At 37.3% G+C, this 23,726-nt stretch overlaps 1 protein-coding gene across 2 annotated transcripts in view; it reads left to right on the top strand.

Annotated features, from left to right (window-relative positions):
• The first annotated feature begins 817 nt into the window (after positions 1 to 817).
• The window catches only part of LOC149302551 (cadherin-6-like), a 53,590-nt gene continuing 30,681 nt past the window's right edge, over positions 818 to 23,726 (top strand). Inside the window, exons 1-2 of one of the 2 annotated variants that reach the window (XM_089482285.1) lie at positions 818 to 1,054; positions 18,229 to 18,523. In XM_089482285.1, coding sequence (XP_089338411.1) covers positions 818 to 1,054; positions 18,229 to 18,523 — 532 coding nt within the window. The remainder of the gene's footprint in view (positions 1,055 to 18,228; positions 18,524 to 23,726) is intronic. The other variant, XM_089482286.1, reaches the window with a different exon arrangement.

Raw genomic sequence — 23,726 nt, 5'->3', positions numbered from 1 at the left:
GTGGTTGAATATTATTCTATTTGTAAAAAATGTAGTGGCGTTGATCAACCTGGTTATTGCACTTGTGTTGTTACCGTGGATTTTCACAATGTTCTATACCATAAAAAGAAGGTTAAGATTTTTAAATACGCCTTATAACACCCAGACTGGTGAATGTTTAATACTATAAAGCAGCTCCTTAGCGTGTTGCTATTCTGCCCTGAAGGGCTGGCAGGAACATAAAGGCAACATATGCCCCAGCATCCATTAACTTTAAGTCAACAGCGTCTATATATGCTTTTCCTTAATTAGTTCTAAAACTCACATTTTTGAAAGTGCTAAAAAAATAAAAATTGCTGATAACTTCTCATTAAATTGACACAGACAGGCTCCAACAAAACTTCTTTATATCACAAGTGCCAATTATTTTCTTTTACAAGTACTAACAGACTCCACGCTGTAAAATTATCGCTAATACCCAGAGATACATCACAAAATGAGACTATACATCAGACTGTGGCTCAGAGGAACTTTTACCATTACAAGCTATGAGTTCCATAAAATCAGCTGGTACTACGCAACATCAATGCAACTTCTAATTTTATTTTAAAAGTGTTTCTGTGTTAATGGTTTGTTCTTCTTATTGTTTAGTGACTGTTCACATTGTTCACAAAGTGACGACGTTCTCCTTTGAATTTTTTAGCAGATACCAATTGAATGGCTGGAATCTGGAAATGGACCTAAACTGATGCCACCACCACTGGAGAAACACAGTTTGTGAATTAAAAAGAACGATCCGCACATACATGAGTCGTGGTCAATATTTTCTAACTACACCATGAGAACTTTCGGATTTTGGCTATTACTTTTGGTCTGGGTTAATCATTCCCAGAGAGGCTTTGCAACTCCACTGCCGGAAAGGACTACTATCAGCACCCAACCAATAACAGAGGAGGACCATCCAATCCCAGACCAAAATGAAATGGAGAAGAGCCGATCAAAAAGAAGCTGGATGTGGAATCAATTTTTCCTTCTTGAAGAATATACTGGTTCTGATTACCAGTACGTTGGCAAGGTAAGGTTTCTAAAGGATGTATCTGCCAAATTTTATGTAAGCAATTATCTCATGTAAAGTATGGAGAATCTATAAGTAGCAGTAACTAATACTAAGCTGTGCAATTTTGTTAACCCGAAAATACAATTTTTGGTGCTGGTGCACAGAATATGTCCATTACATATTGTATCCTCTGGAGTTATAGTTGTATTTCATTTCACTTTGAAATCACACCTGGAAAACTTAAAAGAAATTGTAATGGACAGTGGGTTATAAACATATTGTTATTGATCATGTGGTTTTTACAGGCGCCACCTCAAATCAAAAAACATTATATGTCGTACTATACAGTATAATGCGTTATAGAAGATATAACACATGGGGCTCAATTCAATTACCGTTAAATATAACAGAAGTGAAAACCTTGTTAAATTAAGATTATTTAGAGCTGAGTTGATACAACCCCACCTAAGCAGTTCAGCGGGGTGTGCAAACTTTTAGCACATTTTAAGCTGATTACTTTTTAGGCATGTTATTCAGCATTAACCCCTTAATGACAAAGCCTGTACATGTACGGGCTCAAAATGCATTGTTTTCAATGGGTTTCGGGACCGCCCATTGTCCTTAAGGGGTTAAATGGTAAAGCAATCAAGGGCAAATACACAGGGCCAAAATGGCCCTTCTTGCCAGAAAAACGTAATAGTGAAGTAGGCAAGCTGAAATGTTTGTATTCCCCCTCAATTTACTTTAGTAAATAAATCCTATTGATCTTGCATGTATGCGGAGGCTTGAAGCTTATACATTCCTAACAAGGCACTGTGCTCGGTTTGCTGTGAAAGACATTGATGTCCTTCAGCTGTTCTCCTTGCTTGTGCCTAAGAGGAAAATGGGGTTGCCAACCCTGTGTTTCTGTGATGAAAATCACTGTTATTGGGATTTAAGTGCCTTGGCCACTGAGTCATCCATGTCTCTTGAAGACAAGCAGTGAGTCAGTATACAATCAGCCAAGCACACACAGGCTAAGGCTTACTTATTGTATTGTCGTGATTGCATGTTTTGCTTAGTTGGCTCAATGGAATTAAATTTGCAAAAATATATGTAATATTGTATAAGTCAGAAGATTATGTTTACAGGAATGTAGCAGATCAACTAATTGACGACATGTGTTACTGACCTTTAAAATGGGGCTTGACAAAACCCAAATGCTAGGTCACCATGGCCACTAGAAATTGCATCCTGGCACCTAGTGTTTCACTTGCTGGCTCTATGCATGGCCAATCTTTGTGGTCAGAAACTGTCTCAATAGAGTCGGGTCATGTGTCCAGCAGCTGCTTTTCTTATTGGCTGGCAGCAGCTCAGTGGAGTCACGTGGCGCGACATCATGTGATCCGACAGTGGAAGCCTGGTAGGTCCTGGCTCATGTTTTGCGGCTGCATCTGGAGGAAATTGGCAGAGCCTGCCCATAAAAGCAATAAATGAGTCTGTGCCATAAAGTCGCTGTTTGTGGATTCAGATGATGAAGATGTTTTTTGGCAGAGTCTACCACACGTCTAAAATAAAAATAACTGTTCTAAGAAATGCATTTTGCATACAAAATGCATTAATAGCGGGTGCTATAGAAATATCACTTGCCTTAAATTGCCATGATCTTGCCTTTTTGTGTATTTTGGTGTGTTTTTGTTCTCTATGACTCTTTTCTGTATATAAGTAATGATGATAGCCCACACAAGGAGCCAAACATACAGCAATCATTTGGGAATAAGATGACCAATGCAGCCAACAATCAGTATTTTGGGTGAGGCAGCAAATAAAATATATATCATATACCAGCAAGATGATAGCTTCCACATGCACTACAACAGAAAGTTACATTTTTAAATATTAACACAATTGACGATCTTGTTGTGTAATATGTATATAAGGACTAAGACTAGGGATCATTTGGAATGAGACATGAGCACAAAAAGGAAAGAGAGCTAGAAGATTCCTCATAAGATGTACTTATTAAAAGACCATTGTTCAATAATGGAGAGGGAAGAGAAAAAGAGGGTAGACAGTAGGGAACACGAAGTAGACATGGAGGACGTGAGTCAGACTGGTGTTAAAGTTAAATGCATAGTGACAATGCTTAGCAATTTTGCTTGTAACTTCCAACATTACCCCATCATTCATCTAACTGAACAAGAGGGCCCTGGAGCAAGGCATAATAAGTAGTCTGACATGGGATCAAACATGAAAAAACTGTTCTAAAACGAGCACAGAATGGGATCAGGTTCTTGCAGGCAGATAAGTAGTTATGCTCCTTACAGACAATAATAGCTTTCTTTGTACAATCCTGGTTTTTTTATCTTTTTTTTACTTCTCCATTTATTTCTTTAGACATTCATTTTTTAAAATAACCAATTCTTAAAATAAACACAGGTCCTTTGCACATGGATTTCACAAACCCACAAAGTCACAAATTTTTACAAACCAAGCTAATTGAGTTACCAGGATAAAGGTTGTTGTTATGCTAACTGTACTAGTTTCCATTGGGTGTACGTAATATAGATTCAAAGGGGTTAAAACGTATATATGTACTTGTATTAGATGTGATATGTATTAATATCATTTAAATTGTTTCTGGCGATTCTATAGAGGTATTACAAGGATGGTGCATGCAAACAGTGCAGAAGCTCTGTAAGCCCTTCCACGTAATGACGTTGAAGGCATCAGGATCTTTTAGAACTGACAGTTGAAAGCCAACAAAAATGCAATCAATGGTTCCTGAAACCCTTAGTGAACATTTTTGAAAGTGCCTTTAAACAGAATTCTAATTTCTAAAGAGAATAAGTGACCTGCCTGCTGGGAGTCGAGAACATCTGGTCTGATTGAGTGAAATCATTGACAAGGTCCCATCATGACACCCTTACCCTTCCTCACTTGGTGAGAAACGTATGTGCAGAAATCTCAAAAATCTAAAAAGATACATAAAAGAAAATTTATCAGTTCCCATTACATTTTATTTCTAAACCAATGAATAATATATTTACAGTTGTATTGAGACTGCTATTTTACCATTATAAATATTTAGAGGAAGCTTGTTGCCAGCCGCACTGCTGAATTTGGATCTTAGATAAAAGCTGACGGACGCAAAACACCACATCATATATTTAAGCTCTTTTACCGTAGTAACGGAGAGACAATTCCTTTATAAACTGCAGAACTGACAAGGCCTTGGATTTCTTCCTGTAAAAAGCCGTCTGAAGCACATTAGACAGAATGGGACATAAACGGTTAATTTTCAAGGAGAAATTAAAAAAAAAATAGGTTAGGATTTAAGATCCTTTTTTTTATCAGATGGCAAGACATAAATGTATCATTAATTCAAGACTTTCAAGGCAATCACTTTTTAGCACATGTAAGAAAGTGATTGAGTGTAAATCACATGAGAGAAAGTGTCCATATCAAGATAAAATGCAGCCTGAGGTCTGAGAATTTCTAGGTGCAAAAATGACAATTTACAAAGTGCAGTATGGTTTTAAAGGGAAAGTCTCCTGGAGAATTTTTTTTTTTTATAGAGTCTTAAATACCATGCTGTATATAGTAATCTAGTTTAGAATTAAAGAAAACTTTGCCCCCCCCCAATAAACTTTCGTCCTGAAGGCTGCCGTTGTCGGGAGGCATGTGATATTTTGGGGGACTTGCACAAACAGCACACTAAAATTATTCTTTATGGCAATGCCAATAAAGCACTGTTTATCTACTTAATTTCCGCTTGTAAACTATCTGAGTTAAACGATCTGATTAAAAGTAGAAGTAAGGGGCAGGCAGCATTCCATAACGGATTGCTTCTTTCCATGCAACAAAATGCAGACATTGCAGAGCTATCGAAAATCCGTAGAAAGAGGGAAAACATTCAGATCACATATATTACATATATTTTCCTATGAAATATGCATCTTAAATAAAATATCATCTTTACTCGATCAAAAAAGCAGACCCATTCAATAAGATCTGTGTAGAATTGATTTTTTTAATTTTCCTACTGACATTTCATTTTTTTTTTCTCTTTTAGACAAAATACTTTCTAAAGAGCAAAGTGAACATTATGTGTCAGTCGCTTTGTATCTCTTGTGGGTCTTTTCAATTCCAAACTACAGCAACGCCGAAAAATAATGTTTTACCTTTTTTTGTCTCGTTGCTTCTTTTTCTGGTTCTGACAGTTATTTGTGTTCTGAACGCAGTTTTCACTATCACGATATGGAAAAATAGAAATGACTACACGCAGAGCATTTTAGCTCTACCCTGTGAGGTGCACAGCGCAAATAAATGTTAGAAGGAATAGATAACTGTTACAACAATCCAGATGGTCCTATTATCTGTCCAGGCAAGACCACAACTGGAACATTGGCCACTACTCATTTACAGTACTCAGTGTCACTCCTAGAAGTAATAATGTCTACTTCTACGAGACAACTCATTCCAGCAGTCCTACATAGTGACGTATATTGTAATGCCAATTTTAACACTAGGCTACAAGGAAGTAATATCGTTTACAGTCATGGCTTCGGAACATATATTGCTTTTACTTTAATATTCCACTGCTTTTTAAATAACCTGTCACGTTTGGTGCATTCTGTTGCGATGCAAGGAGGCCGCGGCTTTGAAATTAATTAAAATATTTCTGAACTGACAAACACAGCAAATTGAACGATGAAATGATATGGATAAGGTGTGTAGTAGAGCCCTGCGCGGGACTGCTTTTTTAATCCCGCTCCCGCTGTTTTTAATCCCCCTCCCGCCCACTCCCGCTTTGTGGGTGTTCCGCTCCCGCCACATTTGTGGCCAATCACGCCCGCCTCCTTACCTGATTTCCCACAAAGTCCCGCAAGGCTGCCCTCGAGTTGATCCTTCACAGCGTCTCTTCTCTTGCTCCGCCCAGGAATAAGGCGGAGTCACAGGAAGTGATGTCACATCACGTGACACAAGATAGGAGACACTGTAAGGGAGCAGTGAGAAGGCAGCCTTGCGGGACTGCGCGGGATTGCCTGACCGCCCGCTCCCGCCCACAACCCCATCAAGACCGCCCACAAGTTTCTTGGCGGGACCCGCCTCCCAATGCAGTCCTCTAGTGTGTAGGTACAGCTATAAAGTAACACACTGCGACAACAAATAAAAAAAAAATAATATATATATATATATATATATATATATATATATACACCACAGCCTAGATCACTCTGAACATACGCATGTGTTAGACTGAAGTCCTGCCCTGTGTTACAGAAGCTACTAGTTCTATGTGAAAGACATTTAGAGAAGATACAAGACATATGTTATTGCCGCAGATTAATCAGTTGAGCAAAGGGTTCATTGTACATTGTGGTAACATTTGTAACATACCATATGGCATGTTCGGTTTGTGCGTACGGTCTCTTCTGCTGAGAATAGTAAGGCTATAACACTCTATTAAAACTGTCTAATCATTTCTTAAACTGTTAATACAATAGGGGTTTATTCACCCTGGTTGCAGGCAACATTGGAAGAGAGCTGCTGACTCAAGTTCCCGACTTCATGTTAAACTTTATAGTGCATTTAGAAGTACCAACAATGGTGAAACCTAGTTAATATGGGGAGATTTTTTTGAATGCCAAGATGTTATACAGAGCCAGCTCTATCTCTCCATAATACATTGCAAAGTTGGCTAGTTAATAACACAACTGATTAGCAAACTCCCAATTTAGTGCATAAAATCCATTGTGTTCTTTAATGATCTGAAGATTAAGCTGTTAAGCTCACTAATGTACCTGAAGCGGGAACATGTACCTTGCCTTCTTCATCATACCTAGGAACTCTTAAGCTTTTTGCTGCCCAGGGTCTCCTGGTCACTTTCACCTGGCATGGGAAGTAGGGTTTGGCCATGCCCTCTCGAGCTAACCCTGCCGCTGCGTGTGGCCAGCCCTGTCCCTAGTACAGAAATCCCCACATCCACACATGCGGGGCCCACCTATACAGTAGGCTAGCCCTGTCCATTGTAAAGCTACTCGCTAGAAGAGGCGGGACTGTTAAACAAAAAATGTTTTTAGCTTCTATCCTATACGTTAACATTTTACTATAACTCTTATTTAATCGACCACACGTAAGGTGAATGCCTACTGTCTACAGTTCAACATCCGGGATTATGATTCTGTTTTACAAGGATATTGTCGTAATAAGGTTAAAGGTATGAAAATCATTAGTATTGAACGCTTTGTATATTTACGCAAAAGGGATTGCAGATGACTTATACTGTTTTGCTTAGTAATTAAATTTCATCACATTAGAACTGAAAGTACCCAAGATCCATCTCAAATGAAATTCTATATATATATTACTAATGTGTCAGCAACATTAATCAGAAGCGTGTCCTTCTAGGGGTAGAGGAGTCTAAATTGTGCAGCACAACCTTTTCTGCAAGGAGAGGAAAACATAATTAGTCGGTTATCTAAATGCTGATCACATAGTATCAGAAAGATTTTTTATGGGGTTTTTTTTGCCTTAAAGCAGCTATGAAATGTGCCAAGAACTCATTGTTCTTTTTGGATTGTCCGATGATTAAATATTCTTGAATGTTATATTCTAGAGTGTGTGTTCTTCATGTGTTATAACCTCAGTTTCTTTTTTTTTCAAGTGATATTAAATTCAAGGCAACATTTTGATGTTGTGCTTTCATGAAATCCTAGGCATAAGGGTTTAACTTGTCACTTTTTCAGACTCAAATGAAGGACTCAACCCCCCCCCCAAAAAAAACCCATAAAATCCAAAATGTAAGTTTAATGCACACGATAGCTGAGTGGTCCCTTTACATTGTCATGGTTTCTCTGTTGAAAACTGACAAAACCATCTGTGGCCACATGCAATGCTTATGGCCAGTCAGTGCTCAGTAAGCCAATCAGTGGGGAGAAACATTGAACTGTGAAGGAGACCATGGCATGGAGCTCTAGAACTGCAGCTTCCCCTCAAGATACATCATACATTTTTATTTTTTCAGTTTTATATTAAGTGCATATAAACATACTTTCAAAGTTCCTTAATGTACATCAGGAGCATACCTGGGACACTGGACAGTCTCTTTAAGAGTTACAGATTTCTTGATTTATTTGCAAATTATCACTATGCTCCCTGAATCTTTCTCCATGTCTAGGGAATGAATAAGAAATAATAAATTGTTACAAAATTAAATATTTTTACTATTCCCATTTATTATAGGTACTATAATATGTTAATAAATTTTGTTTATGTAAAAATTATATATTTTGTTGCTGTGGTTTTCAAAGTTAAAAGAGATATTGGGGAATTTATTCTGAAATCCCTCCCCTTTGCTAATGTCACAATGCTTGCCCCACACAAATTATTAAATGCATTAATTAAAATGTGCCTTAATACAACATAGATCTACAATAAACCATTACTGTATAATGAGGCATGCTGCCTTTTCAATTGTGATCTATTAAGGAAAAGAATTGTATTCATCTCAAGTTGTTTCTCAGGTTTGATTATTTTGATTATTAAAATGGAAAAGTACAGTTCATCTTATCAGGCAAAATAAAAAATGAATAACTAATCACAGAGCGTTTTTTTCCTGGTTTGTCTGAATATAAAACATTTATTGTCAAGTACATTAGAGTATATTAGCTTCTTAGCTTTTTTTTTTCTCTTTCTCTCTGACTAATGATCCCAAAATAATTATTTTGTAAACAAAAAAAAAATAAACGTACGCTAACAGCTTTGGCGGCTAAATGATTTTACTCTGAGAACAGATCATTAGATAAATAGAATTATGCAAGCTGCTTGGTTACCATAGAAATTGATCTAAATAAAAAAAATAACGATCTAAAATAATAATTGAACAAAAGTTATTTGTATGTGACATTTATCATAAAAGTGCCTCTTAATGTGATATAAATTCCAAACTTGGGTTATCACATTTTTTTTTCTCTCACCGGTGTTGTCCCGTTAAAGAATGGGAGATTGTGTAGAATTTCCATCAAGATATCCATTTGTAAAATAAATTGAAATGGAAAGCCCATAATCCCATAAAAAGTATCAAACGTAATGCACATAAAACAAATGCACTAATAAAACCTCACATGTTAGGCGGGTCTTCTGGCAAAATAATGCAGAAGTTACGTTTCTCTGTAGAATTCAGGAAAGTAACTCGGTTTTCATCTCCTGCCACTGATATTATCCAGAGTTAGAAGGGACTGATAAACATAAATTGTTTTTTATGATGGCTCCCTGTAGCATAGCCTATAGTGATATATAGTATTCGGTATGATGATAGCAAGTAGATGTGAATCTAGCACAAAGTATGTCATCGAGAGGTCTATGAGCTTCAAGCACTTAAAATATCAAGGGGTCATCTGTCAGCAAGCAAAAGATGCAAGTTTACCTACAGACCAATCCACCGGGGAGTAGTAAAAAGGCAGCTACCTGCTGAGAAGGCACAATGTTTTATTTAACATCCTATCATGGATATCTTTATTTTTTCCACCAGATTGGATTGCTTTCTCTCCTTGCTCCTGAGTGTTCCCCCAGCGAAGATATTCTGTTAACTGATGCTGAAGTCATCATAATTTAAATTAGATGACAGATATCGAAAGTGTTTTTTTTCTGACGAACACTAAGCACCCTGCGCACGCGGCTTTATTTGCCATGCATGTCCTTCTAAGAGAGTTCAAGGCCCCGCACAAAAGATTTATCGTTCAGTCAATATTACCAGCTTTTGTTTGTTTTAGCTCTTTTCCTAATGCCTGGTAAATTCATAATGGATATTATTTTTGTCAGGTTTGTTTAAAACTGCCATAAACCTAGCTGTGCGGTAAACTGGGGTTTGCTTCACTGTCCGATTATTTTTTTAATACTAAGCAGAGGTTTTATTTTTTTACGAGACGTGCAGGCCTTCCTTTGACATTATAGGATCACAGTCAGTGCACACAAGTATTGGAAGCACAATTACTTCCGATGCATTTCGTAGTTAGAGGTTCAGCACTAAAGTGTAATTAAATCATATAAAGCTTTAATAACAGGCTAGTTAGCCAGTATCAGTTAAAAGGTTAGTCATGCCCCATGCGTTTCCTCTGGATTCGGTGAAGCAAATTAGGCCTGCTCCACTGCCCCTGTATCTCTCCTGGCCACAAACCATGTCTATGTGAAGCACTGTTCAATTACTTAAATGACAGTTCAAGTTATTAGATAAGTAAATGAACCTTAGGAGGTGCTTCAACATTTTCAGCATTGGGGTTAGGAGATGGCCCTCCAGAATGATTTGTATAATGAGCAATTGTGGTGTAAAGTTTCTAATGTAGTAACACCATAGAAACCAATGGAACGTTTCACTAAACAACAACAATGTGTTGGCAGGCCTCACGTATTGGCCTCACGTATGTCAATTGGCAGCAGTTGGCCTTGTAGTGCCTTGGCCACCTAGTCATTCCCACTCCAGCCTTGTGCACTAGGTACAATTTGCGTAATGGATTATTTTAATATTGGCAGATTTTTGAATTGTGTGTACAGGTGTCCTCTGAGCTTATTGTTTGCTTGGTCTGGAGGGTAACCCGTGAGTATTGGTTAGTCTCTAAGGATGTGCCAAATAATGCTCATATTAACCAACTTAAATGCTTCACCCTATTGCACTTCCTGTTTCTTCTACACTATGGTTTATTTACTAAGCACTGAGTTATAAGTGAGGTAGCCTGAGGTGAAATACCGATTTCATATCTCCCAACATTTCAAATGGTTGATTTTACAAGCTGTGGTTTAAGGCTTGGCTAGGGGTTGGGGCTTTACTGAAAAAGTTATGTGACTTTGTGACCTATTTCAGCTATCTTTGATAGCGATTTATATAATCCATAATTAAAAATAAGACTAGTGTATTTTATTTACAATATACATTTAAAATACACATTTCCTGTTGGACCATACAACTCTGATATACAATCATATCCGGCAAACTGAGATGCTAGAAAAGAGGTATATCCGGGGAGAAAAGAGGGACGGAAGGTTTTGGATCAAACAGTCTCCCCTTCAATAAGTACCCTACTGCCTTCCCATCACCAGTCTTAAAATAGCCTACATTATTGGTGATATTTTATATACCATGAAAAATTTGGTTTTGTGGCTGTTGTTGAGCTAATGGGCCTAGTAAAGAGACATGGGCTTGGAGCTTCTTCTGCATTAGCCTCATTGTTAATCTGGCCCACTTGGAAGAACCCTTGAAAAATTAAACTAGTGAGATGAAATGTTTCAACTTGCCAATACTCACCTACAACTAACTATCTAGTGAAAGAAAATGTTTTCATGAATTCTTCATAAACATTAGAAGTCTGCTTGAACAGTATCTAGGAGTCATGATTTATTGAAAAAAGTTAAGATGAAGGATATGTCTTCACTGCATGTAATTTACTAAAGAAACGCACTGGTTCCATACCCCAGACTTGATAATTTTGTTCTGGTCCCAGTCCTACCGTTGTTCAATAAGCAACTAGAATATATTTAACGTAGTTAATAAATGGATAAAAATGTGTTAGAGTTTTATGGAGCTGTTACGTCTACGTTTATCTCGGTTAAGTAGTTTTCCTTCACGTATTCCTTCACACTTTGGGTATTAAGAAACCTCTCGGTGCATGATTTAAATACTCTAACAATAATTTCAGAACAAATATCCCACAGCTATCCTATAATTGACATTAACAAGGCCGTCACTGGAAATATTTGGAAGCAAAGAAGGTTACTGCCTTTTCAAACTCACTGATCCATTAAGTCCATTCCCTCCGAGCCTGCAAAGTTCAATTTCTAAGCTAAAGATTGAATCATTATGTTGTATATGAATTTGGCTTGTATAAAAAAGTCACCTTTATTATAAAAGGACAACGGCATTCAGGAAAAACTGTTAAGAATTTAAATTCAAAACTTAGGTGTTAGGTACATTTATGAAATGATTGCTGTCCTTTACAACACATTTTACAGAGTGTATTTTTTTTGCTACTTTGGCAGAGGCAAAACCATAATTTATTTTTTAGATGACTACCATGAGTGCATCAGGGCTGGCTCTACGACCTCAATTCTTAGGGGAAAAGGATGAGTCATTGCTGAAGAATGATCTTGAAAAGTTTCCAAAGCCAATAAAGTTAAAATCTGTAAATTAATCACCTAACAATGTATGACCACTCCTTATGAAGATTGTCTTTCCCCCCCCCCTAAATTAAGCATTTAAGGGGAATGGTATGAAGTTAGCTCACCAAGAGGCAAAACACCTTGGTGAAATCTTCTATTGTCTAATTACCAAAAGACACCAGTTGTGTTGTTGTCTCAAAATGTGTTCAAGCAGAAGAGTAGGAGGCCAAGAGGCTGCGCAATTATTCTGTAAAATATAAATATAATATAAAATCCTATTTGCACAGTATCTCTGATGTTATATTGAGTAACTGCTGTATATCAGTGGCCTTCATTTGCTTCTACATGGAGATTTAGTTTGTATTTCAATGACCTGAATATATGTAAGACTATGTAAAGAGGCACGGCAGGATTAGCTCCAAGGAGTCACCTTACAATTCTCCAGATGGACAGGTAAAAAGGTACTTTAATATAAAATATCCCATGAATATATAAAAATCATGTTATTCCTCCCCTGCTTTTAATTAACTACTGCCCTTTGGTGGACCTTAATTGACCCAAACCGCTTTTGTGACACAGGAGAAGGGATATGACGACAGGGAAGGAACTTGTTATGTTAGTTTTGCCATCTTAAGCCATATTAGTTCCTTGCTTCCAAAATGCTTCCAAAACTATCTCACTGGTTGGGATACAAAGTGATAGCTAACCAAATAATTTAAATAATAATAATAAATTGAAATATGCCAAAATCGTATTATTACGTCTAATACAAATGGTTTAAGGAAAAAGAAAATAGAGACCCAGTTATCAGTTGGCAGAATTGCGTTACACGTGTGAACTGTCACAGGCATTTTCTTAATGGAAAATGATCTCAATGTCGACGTTGCCGATACAATTACATTCCATACTACTACAAAACTGCTAAAGACACAAATGCAATATATAACTACTTTGTAAACCATATAAGCAGCGATGTCTGTGTGGTTGTGTTCTGACATGGGCCACAGTAGCCATTGCTTAAGCGTGAATTTCGCCCTTCTGTGTGTGCTTGAAGGTTAAGTGAGAGTTTTGGGTTTGCTGGAAGGGCTGCTACTTGTGATTTTGTTGCAGTGACAAAATCAGCTAGCTCAGGGCTATATTATTTTAATGCTCAATCACACAATGATCAAACATGATTATAACGGTATTAGCTGCATTTTGTTTGGCAACATTATCCTCAAAATGTTATATATTTACACAAAGCCGAGAATGTAATTCACTTTTAGAAACAACCAAGGACCAGCCTGTAGATTTCAGTCATGTTGGCTCCTATGTGTCGGACCTGTTCATAGGGCTTTATTTAGCAAGCAGGGAAGACTGCATGACTGAGGGATCATCGATTTCATGAGCTTGGATTCCCAATACCATAACCCCCAAACAAATAAACACATGGACACAACACATTGGCCACATATTTTAATATGCATAGGAAACAAAACCACAACAAAGTGGTGGCCAGAATTGCCACCAAAAATTGCATACATTTCCCCATTGTTTTCCAACCATCCCCCTGACAATGACACCACCCTTCTCATGGCCGGCGCCACCTATAGGCAAAGTTGGCCTACTTGGAGGGGGCACTGGCAGCTGTGCAGCCTGCAGCCGCGAACTGCCGGTCGCGGTCATTCATTAGAAGTGCAGCCACGGCTCGCGGGTCACTATGGGGGAGAGTGGGAGGGAGTCAGCCAGTTGGGGGGGCTTGTAGGGGTGGAGCCAGGGGGGCGGCAAAATTATGTTTTATGTTGCCTAGGGTGGCAAAAATCCTTGCACCAGCCCTGCCCCTTCTCATACATATAACACCACCAATAACCTCAACAACAAAATCAACCATGAAAGAGCACCTTTATCACACCATGTTCTGGTTAGGAGTAACAGTTACAAAATGGAGGGACCTATTTATACAGGACCTCTCAAAATCCTTTAATCAATGTCCCTAAACCCCATTATCCTAAGACCACCTCCTCATCCAGTCAAGGCCCCTTCCCCTTAGCTACGCAATGCCATGGGCTACATGTCCGCTTTAATAAAGACAACTCTATCAGGAAATGCATGGCCATCACTCATTTTTTAGGACACTGATACCTGGACGATCCAGTACATATATTTGCTTCCAGTATAAGGATAAACCCATGTGCTATATCTCTCTTTCTTGGGCAGCAGCTTTCGAGACTGCTTTGTCACAGGTATTAAAGGATTTTTCCATGAGTGTAATAAGGTGGCGTTCAGCTTAGTGTTAAAATATATAGTTGAACTGTCTGCACAAGTAAAATGCTTGGTGGTCTGGGTTGCGGAAAATCTGTCCATGTGATGTTATAAAGCAGTTCAGCTTCTACTTGCAATGACAACCAAGCAAGAAAGATTTATTCTGTTGAAGGCTACTAGTCACAGTGGTCACATAAGCAGCCAGACACCGTTACACTTAGAGACTGAGTATAACTAAATTTCTTATTTCGCTTTGCCTATACCATTGTAATGAAGAATAAGGAAGAATAGATTGTAAGCTTGTGAGCAGCGACCTCTTCACTGTAATGTTTTGTCTTAATCTGTTAGTTCTACTTTTTTCACACCCTTTTAATGTGTGTACTGTAAGAAGAGCTGTGTAAATTGCTGGCATTATATAAATAAAAGGTGATAATCATGATAATAAATAAGAATGATGCTACTAATTGAGGTTTCACTGACAATTTGGTCCCGTGCCCTATTCCAGTGCTGGATACTGTATCATGACCAGCTATCTATGCAGGGCATTTAAAAAGGCATAATAATAATAATAATAATAATAATAATAATAATAATAAATAATAAATAAAATAATAATAAACAATAATAATAATAACAATAATAATAAACAAAATAATCAGATTCTTTACTCCAGTTTAACTATTTTTCATCATGTTTAGATTTTGCACCAAGGAAGATAAAATTCTAATTTTGAATGTCCGTCAACACACCCCCTGCCATCTCAAAGTGCAAACTAATCATCATTGCACAAACACGTTGCATAATATAAGGAAACTTTAATTAAATGCCTCATATTACGCCTGGATTTGGTTACAGTAATTTATTTTGTGGTAGAAACCTGGATACGCAGGTTATAATTTTGAAACTAATTGAGGCTGTGTGTACTCTAACCTAGCTGACGGTCCGGGTATACATTGCATTTGTATTGACTATTCTAAACGTAAATGCAACTGTAGGTCTAAATGTGTTAAAAGCAATTTTGTTAATGTTAAAATTCATGATCTTGGTTGGAGACGGATATACTGTATATGTACTGTACATGTAGTATAAGCTGAGCTAAGTGTTTTGTGCATCTTGTATAGATCAATAACTGTGCACATTATACGCTAAATCAATGTTTAGCTGAAATGTATACAGATCAATACACCCCTGTATTTTGTGCAGTGCACTGAATATCCGTGCTACAAAAACATTAATATTTATGCATTATACAAGTCCAAGGATTATCATGCCATACAAATGTAACAATTATACTCCATGCAGCATAATACCACCCACATCACGATTTACAAACCTCCATGAGCCAAAGGCATTTCATTATGTGGGATTTTGTAAAAAAAAATAATAATAAAATGACATTTTAGTTAAAAAGTGTGAATTTTATAAATTTGATCTCATTAGCAAGTAAGATTGGATTGTACAAAAGCACTCAAAACTTTTCAGCTTAGTTAAAAACTCAGTATGGATGTTCAGCATTATAGCCCATAAATGGTACCTGTAATTATATTAAAATACGCTATAATATCAGAAGAAAAGATAACTAGTGCTCATATACCAAGCCAGCAAGCAGATCCGTTAACTAATTATGAGGTTTCCGAAATGTATTTTGGGTGTGCAAAGATATTCAGCCCAAAGGACTAATAGCGGTTCTACATTATTTTTAGATCTTTCATGGTTAGCCTTTTGACTTTTTGAAGGCCACTACTAAAATCGAGGAAGTGGCCTGTAACCACAAGAATATGTGTAAAAAAAAAGACTGTTTAAAAAGAAAGAATCTTAAAGAATGTACTGGAGGGCCTTCCTCAGAGACAGTTTGGAAGAAGCATAGCAAGATATACTGGTACATGGCTAACTGACTAGATTACAAAATGGTGGGAAGTGGACAGAAAGGTCAGTGAATAGTAAGACCTAAACACCTCCTTTGCCCACAGATCACAAAGCTTCCCTTGAGGTCAGGGAATCAGATGGTGGAACCTGAGCCCTCAGGCATAGTGCAAAACACTTGATGGTGTATTACCTAGACGTTCTGTTGATACAGACTGGAAGCTGTGTTGTGTTGGTTTCTTTCTAGATGAACATGTTAAGGCTTCTCTCAATCCAGGTCTCTATTACAATGGGACATTCTGGATCAGCCTATACTGCAGGGCAGCAATTTTTAAAGCCTACAATGTACATATTTCACTACTACTTATAGGTGATGTCCACCTTCTCCTAATCTTCTCTTTGGTGTGGATGGCAAGGTGCCCATGTTACCAAACCATGTAGGTATGGTCATGTTGATGTAATATGATAGTTTAGCAAAATAAAAACTATTAATAGTTTGGCTTATAAAACAATTTAAAGGGATGTGACATTCATTTTATAAGGAAAGGCATAACAGAAGTCTATGTACATTTAGAGAACATGGAGGCATGGAGGGTTTCTTCTAAAAGGCAACTGCGGTGCAAAATGGTACAATTGCCATAGTAACCATTGTAATGTTTCTTTTTGAACTAGAACTTTTTTCTCATAGATAACCTCCATTGTGCTTTGCTAATTCTATTTCTTTATCAGAAACAGCCTCCCGATAATATGCAAGCACAAGGCAACATTTTAAAACAATCGCACACTACATCATGGCAGTTTCTATTAGCCAAGTCTTACATCTAAGATAGTATAACACCTCAGATACATGCTATATTAAAACAGAACTTTTAATAAAGCAGATATTTCACTCTAAAATGTGTCTAAAAGATTATGGCCTTGGCACACTAATGTCCAGTTACAATGTCCATTCATGGGTTCACTGGAGAAATATCTTCTCTAGAACATATGCCTAAGCTTGCGTATTCAGACGCTGGTTAAATATATATACTGTGGCAATAAAAATGCCGAAATTTAAAATTCAACATCTCACGGACATGATGCAGACAGTCTTGAGTGAAACTGTACAGATATAGTTGACAGTGACAGCATCGGCAATCAAGTGCTGTTTGTTGTATTACACACACTTGGTGAGGCCGATTCGCTGAGTATAACAATATACAGAGGCATGAAAAACAATATCATTTCTCACTTAACAAGTTTTTGGAGTTTTTTAATTAAATTGAAATATAAAAGCAATCAACGTTTAATTAAAAAGAATAATTCTTAACTTTCACTTAGATACTTTCATACATTACAGATGAAAATGTCAAATAGGCACTTTTTGTACTTTTATAACTGTAATCTCAAGAAAAATAAGAAGGAAAAATCGCTGATGCGGAATGAAGATACAGAGGCATATATTAGTTTAAAACCCATCCCTGCTGTCTATATATTGATTGTCTCTTTGTCTTGGACCTTATGAAATGATTGTTTCTGCTATTGTTGCAAAAAGAGACACAGGGTTTTGGCAATTTTTATTTGCACACCGGCGGGGCAGTATCTGCAGAGGATTGATGCACGGCCAGAGAAATTGGATGGGGTGTGATAAAGAGAGGTTGTGTACATAGATTTTGTGACAGAGAGAATGACCTTTGGTGCTTTATTATACAGAAAACACATGGCATCAGCTACACCAGTCAATGTCTAGAAGAATACAAGGGTAAAATATTCAAAAGGCTATTTAACCCCTCTCTAAATGATTGCTAACTAACAAATTACTCGTAAATTGAAACGTCTTATTAAATAAGGTGTGATAAAATGGCTATTAGAGATACTAAAAGTAAAAATAAATATTTACTTGTATGCGGTTTATCACGTGTGCAACTAGAAGTATTCTTATTTTTCTTCCCAATTTTTTTCTTTTTTTATTCTAGCTTCACTCAGATCAGGACAAAGGGGATGGATCACTTAAGTATATTCTCTCAGGAGATGGAGCTGGGGAATTATTTATTATCAACGAAAATACTGGTGATATCCAAGCAACAAAACGATTGGACAGGGAAGAAAAGCCGGTGTACATACTGCGTGCTCAAGCTGTGAACAAGAAAACAGGAATACCGGTGGAGCCCGAATCTGAATTTGTCATCAAGATTCATGATATTAATGACAATGAGCCCAAATTTACAAAGGACATTTATACCGCCACTGTTCCAGAAATGTCAGATGTGGGTAAGTACATAATAATAATTTGTAAATGGGTAGATAATGTGCGACATAGATCTAAACTGTATATTCAACAATGATCCTCCATTATCTCTAGGACCTGAAGAAGGTCATTAGACCATAACATTGTCTCTCCTGGAGTACACATGTACACCGTGCGTGTGGTAGGAATGTATAGGGTCCCAGAAGTAAGAGTAATTGTGGTAATACAAAGGTGGCAATACCTGTGAAATGTCTTTAAATGTGCAAGTCACTTAGACCTGTCATTGATTGCACTTTCTCTCTAATAGTCTCAACAGTTTTTTTCCTCTGCATGGTTAATTACATAAAAATAACACAGAACCCTTTAGGAACCTTTTTTGGTGGATGTGTGATACAAGTAGTAATATATACAGGGGTGGATTAATTGCAGCACACATGGACCAATTGCCATGGGGTCTTGGTATTCTCAGGTGCCCTGCAGCAGTTGCACTAGGCCCCCGGTGTTCTGGCGCCCTGTGCGGACTACTCCTCTGGCGCCCCCCCCATCCCAAAAAAAGAAAACTTGTAACAAAACTCCCCTTTCTCCCTATCTATCCCCCTGTATCACTATCTACCACCTCTGCCCCTTCTCACTGACCACCCCCCTCTGCCCCTTCCCCTTACTAACCTTGTTGAGTCCAGCGGTGGGAGCGGGAGGCGTCTGTCTTCCCGTGGTGCGCGCTTCCGGCGCTCAGCATAAAACGCAGCACCGCGATGGAGTCACGGAGAGTGAGGGGCGCCAAGCGGTTGCTGAAAACTTCACAAGCGACTGCTCGGCGCCCCTGCCCGGGACATAAATGAAAACATTGTTTTTTTTTGTTTGTTTTAACTTTATTTAACATCCTCCATGTTAAATAAAGTTAAAAAAAAGCTTTATTTAACATGGAGCATGTTAAATAAAGTAAAAAAAAAAAAAAACCCCGATGTTTTAATTTAGGTGCAGAGGGGGCGGCAGCGGACCGCGCGGCGGCGGCGGACCCCTCGGCGGCGCCCCCTGGAGTGTGGCGCCCTGTGCGGTCGCACACCCCGCACACCCCAAAGGCCGGCCCTGCCCCCGGCATTCTCACACGTCCAAACCTCTTATCTGTCCCACGAAGCGGCTACTTGATCAGGTCCTGTGACGTATTTCAACCATCCTCCCTCACTCACACTGCACGATGAGAAGTGAAGTTTTTTTAGTGAGAAAGCTACAGGCCTGAAGAAACAGGAGGGCAGTGGCGGATGTAGTAAGTACTGGTGTATGGGTGTGAACGTGTATGTATGTGTATATGTATGCATGAATATGTATGTGTGGGGGAGCAGAGTAGAAATTAGAAAGCAGATTTAAAAATGTAAAAGACAGACAAACAAGCTAAAAGATAAAAGGGAAACAAGACAGAAAAAAGTGGTGGATAAGGTGTTGTGGAAAAAGAGATAGGGCAAAAGAAAGAATAGAACAAAAGGGAAAAAAGACGACAAGAGACAAAAAGCAGAGAAAAGGGGATAAAAAGACTTTAGAATTTTTTCCTTTACTTATTGTTGTAGAATCTGAGTGTATTATATTTTAAGGAGAATGCAGTATTGTGAAACATTCCTGTAAATTCTGGTATGTCAAGTGATCGAGTAGCTAGTAGCCATCTGCATAAAACGAAATACTTTAGGCTTTTCTTCAGAATTTCTTTTCCTATATAGACCCAACCTTCTAATACTTCCTCAGATCCACCTCTTCCACATGCTTTGACACTGCTCAAGATCACATTATAGTACCACTCCTAACTGATACCATCATGTTATTTGAGAAATGTGTTGACATTAGTAGCCTGACAATAGAAATAATGTAACCTTCCCAAGAACTGTGTTGAAGATTCTAGAAGCTGTCATTATATATGTGCACATCCATAAATTTATATAAATAACATAAGAAATGAATGACAGAGGTTGTCTTCTATGGATACAGGGAACACCAAATTAGTGGCCTATATTTTCTTGGGTACTATATATAACGATCATGTTTAACATTACAAAAGCTGTTCACTATATCACCAATGTAGATATTCCGCCTACACCGATGGAATCTTATCATATTTTAGCAGTCTGACGGTGACTATTCATATTTTCCCATGGGATGCACCATTCGAGCCTGCCGTTGTGTGATACAATTAAAAGAAAAAACTTGGAATACAAAAGTTGGGTGCCATAGCAGCAAAAAAGATTTTTTTTTATTATTCTTATGCTTTTATACTGTTTCATAGGTGTATAAACTTAAAGATCTGATTGGATCTCTCACAGTGCTTTCAATATCTTTGGAACACAAGAAAACATTAATATCCATATATTTTCCGGTACAAAGCTTAGAATGTTATAAAATTAATCGATATGTCAGAATATACTACCAATTTAAAGATAATTTGCCAAATTATGCATTGTGTTATCCAAAAAGAAATATGAAAGGTTTTATTTAAAAATGCACCCGCAATTTTCTGTTTTTAGTGAGTAAATCGCTAAATTTTTTTTGTTTAGGAAGAAAGTTACAATAAAATCCTAAAAAAAAACATCACTTTTGAAAAAACCCCCCACATATAGTACAGTTTAGAATCTTGGGGGAAAAAAACAAAAAAAAAAACATTTCAAAGACATGGCTGTTACAGCTTACAACTTTTATTATGCTGACCATTTTTAAAATTCAGCAACACAGAGGAACAATAGAACCAGAAAAAAAGACCTAGTTTCACATATCAGTTCCGTTGATCTTCCAGACTGGAACACGAAAAGAAGAACAGATAATTAGTTCTCATTAGGGCAGGCTTTGTAGACAGAGATAATAACACAAGTACACACAAGTGTCTGTTCTTTATATTTCTTGTGATTCTGGCGGTCACGCAGGCATACTTTAAGCTTTGAACCATTTAATGTGAATTCTGGTTTTTTTTCTACTCACTTGGGCTGACGCATTATATAAAGCCTGCAATCATTATAACAATGGCATACTTTTTAAATTATGCCATGCTTGGAATTCATGTTTTTTATATTACTATCAAATATAGTAATTTGTGACTATATATTAATACATATATAGTGTATATATATATATATATATATTCAGAACATACTCATTACTCAGTAATAATAGACAGACTACATGAGAGATTTAGTAAAGATAGGACTTATCTTTGCAGCAGTATATTATCCTGAAAGAGAATATTGCATTTTTCAGGAAAATCCACTGGATTTGCTTGTTATGTTTTCCCCTTAAATCATCATGATTCTTATGTTAAAATATCTTATGTTTCTTTGCAGATTATTTTTCTCTTTTTAATGTGTATGAATGAGAATATGAGAGTAGAGCTTTACTGGGGAATGTGGGTTTTAAATAGTTCACATAAAACAATAAAATGCTCTTTTTTTCTGCTCACGGGGCTAGACAGGAAAAACGCCAGCACTGCCCAGAGTCTGAAATAAAATTATTTGGAAATTGTACCTTTGCTACATTTTATTTAAAAGTTTTGCTACTTTACCCTGTATGTATCCCTTTTTTGCTTTGCACAAGTATTCTTTACTGCCAATGCTTTCCAGTCCGAGTCACTAATACACTTAATAGCTTTATGTGACTTCCATTACTTTGGTGGAAATCATTTTATAAATGTAATTACATACACATTACCCTACTTTTTACCACGTATCTCAGCATTCAGCCATCAGCTAACTGCCATTTATAACCTTGCCCAACATAAACGAAAAGTGAAAAAAAGGTATTTTTTGTTCTTTTGTTTTTTTAAGAATTCTGGACACTAGCATCTTAGTAATAGACGTGACCATGGCCACATTAGGCCCAGCTGTGGTGCCCGGTGTTCAGTTGTGAACCTTGCTGGCATGTGTGTGGCACAGTGGCACACAAAACATGCAGAACAGGCTACCTCTGCAGAGCAGGAGGAGGTAGAGGGTCGTCAGAGCTCACACCATTGTCCATGGTATCCCATGGAATATTTTGGATACTGTACTGGATATTACCACTTCTAACCTACTGTAGGATTTTTAATTATTCTTATACATGAAAGTATACAATTGTACTATGTTAGCTATAAAAATAAAAAGAGACCTAAGTAGTCTTGAAAACTTGCAATCTAATACCCATTTCAGTTAAACGTATCCTCATTACCAGATTTGTACTTGTACACGGAAACCCTCGTTATTAGATTTCTTTGCTGTATTATTTGTGACTTTTTGATGATTCAGACATACAAGACATAAATGCATCCTTAAGGATACACTCTAAATCTGGCCTGTTGGGGATATTTGAGAACATCATATCATATCATATGGATCATGTAATGCTGGATTTATATGCACTGTGCATTGCTTTAGCAGGACACATCTGTGGATCCATCTGCTTTTCATTGGTATCTCCTGAAAGAGAAAAATGCTGGAAAATCAATGATTATACCTTCTAAATGTCTGCCATGTTTGTCTGATACTCGAAGAAAGTCTCTTGCACATGCTATTTCTTTAAAAATAATGTTTCTGAGTACACAGACTTTTGTTGCAAGCCAAGACGTCTTTGGACATATGGAGTATGTTCTAGGCTCCTTATAAAATATAATATATATATATATATATATATATATAATATATTGCCATGTACAAATCAATCTTAGATCCATTCACTAAATGTTAGGCTGTATTTTTCAAAGCAGAACAGAAGCAATTAGGGTATTATACAGGAAACGTTTGTTAGAAATCAATGCATGTCCCCCAGACTTCATCAAAATGTGATTGCTTAAGCTTTACCATAACTAAATACAATCATTTGTTTCCTACTGTTCTTTGAGCTCTCTGTTACTCTGAAATGTTCAGTCAAGGTGTGCTCCTCTTGACTTTAATGAAGATATGACTTAGGTGAGTTAACATCTATAAATCCTGCTGGTTCCTCCAACTTTAAATGTACCTACCGTTGAGATCAGCTGTGTCCAATTGAATCAGAGTCAATTGAACTAAAGTTAAGAATAGTGAATATTTGTGATACAAATTTATAAGGAGTGGTGTTTAACTAACTTGGCTTCCTAGATCCCAATGATTGCGTAGTCATAATGAAGTACAAGACTATGAGTCCTAGGACTTGAGTAGACTACAGTAGGCTTGCACAATGGGGCAAAGATGAAAATCAGAAGATCAAAGAACAGAGAGGATTTACTAAGATTTACTAAGTATGCAA

Source organism: Sceloporus occidentalis, unplaced genomic scaffold, assembly GCF_023333645.1.
Source record: "Sceloporus occidentalis isolate IW3139 unplaced genomic scaffold, rSceOcc1.0.p SCAF_18, whole genome shotgun sequence".
Classification (NCBI taxonomy): Eukaryota; Metazoa; Chordata; class Lepidosauria; order Squamata; family Phrynosomatidae; genus Sceloporus; species Sceloporus occidentalis.
Note: the sequence above shows the minus strand (reverse complement) of the source record. Positions and strands in the feature narration are given on the sequence as shown.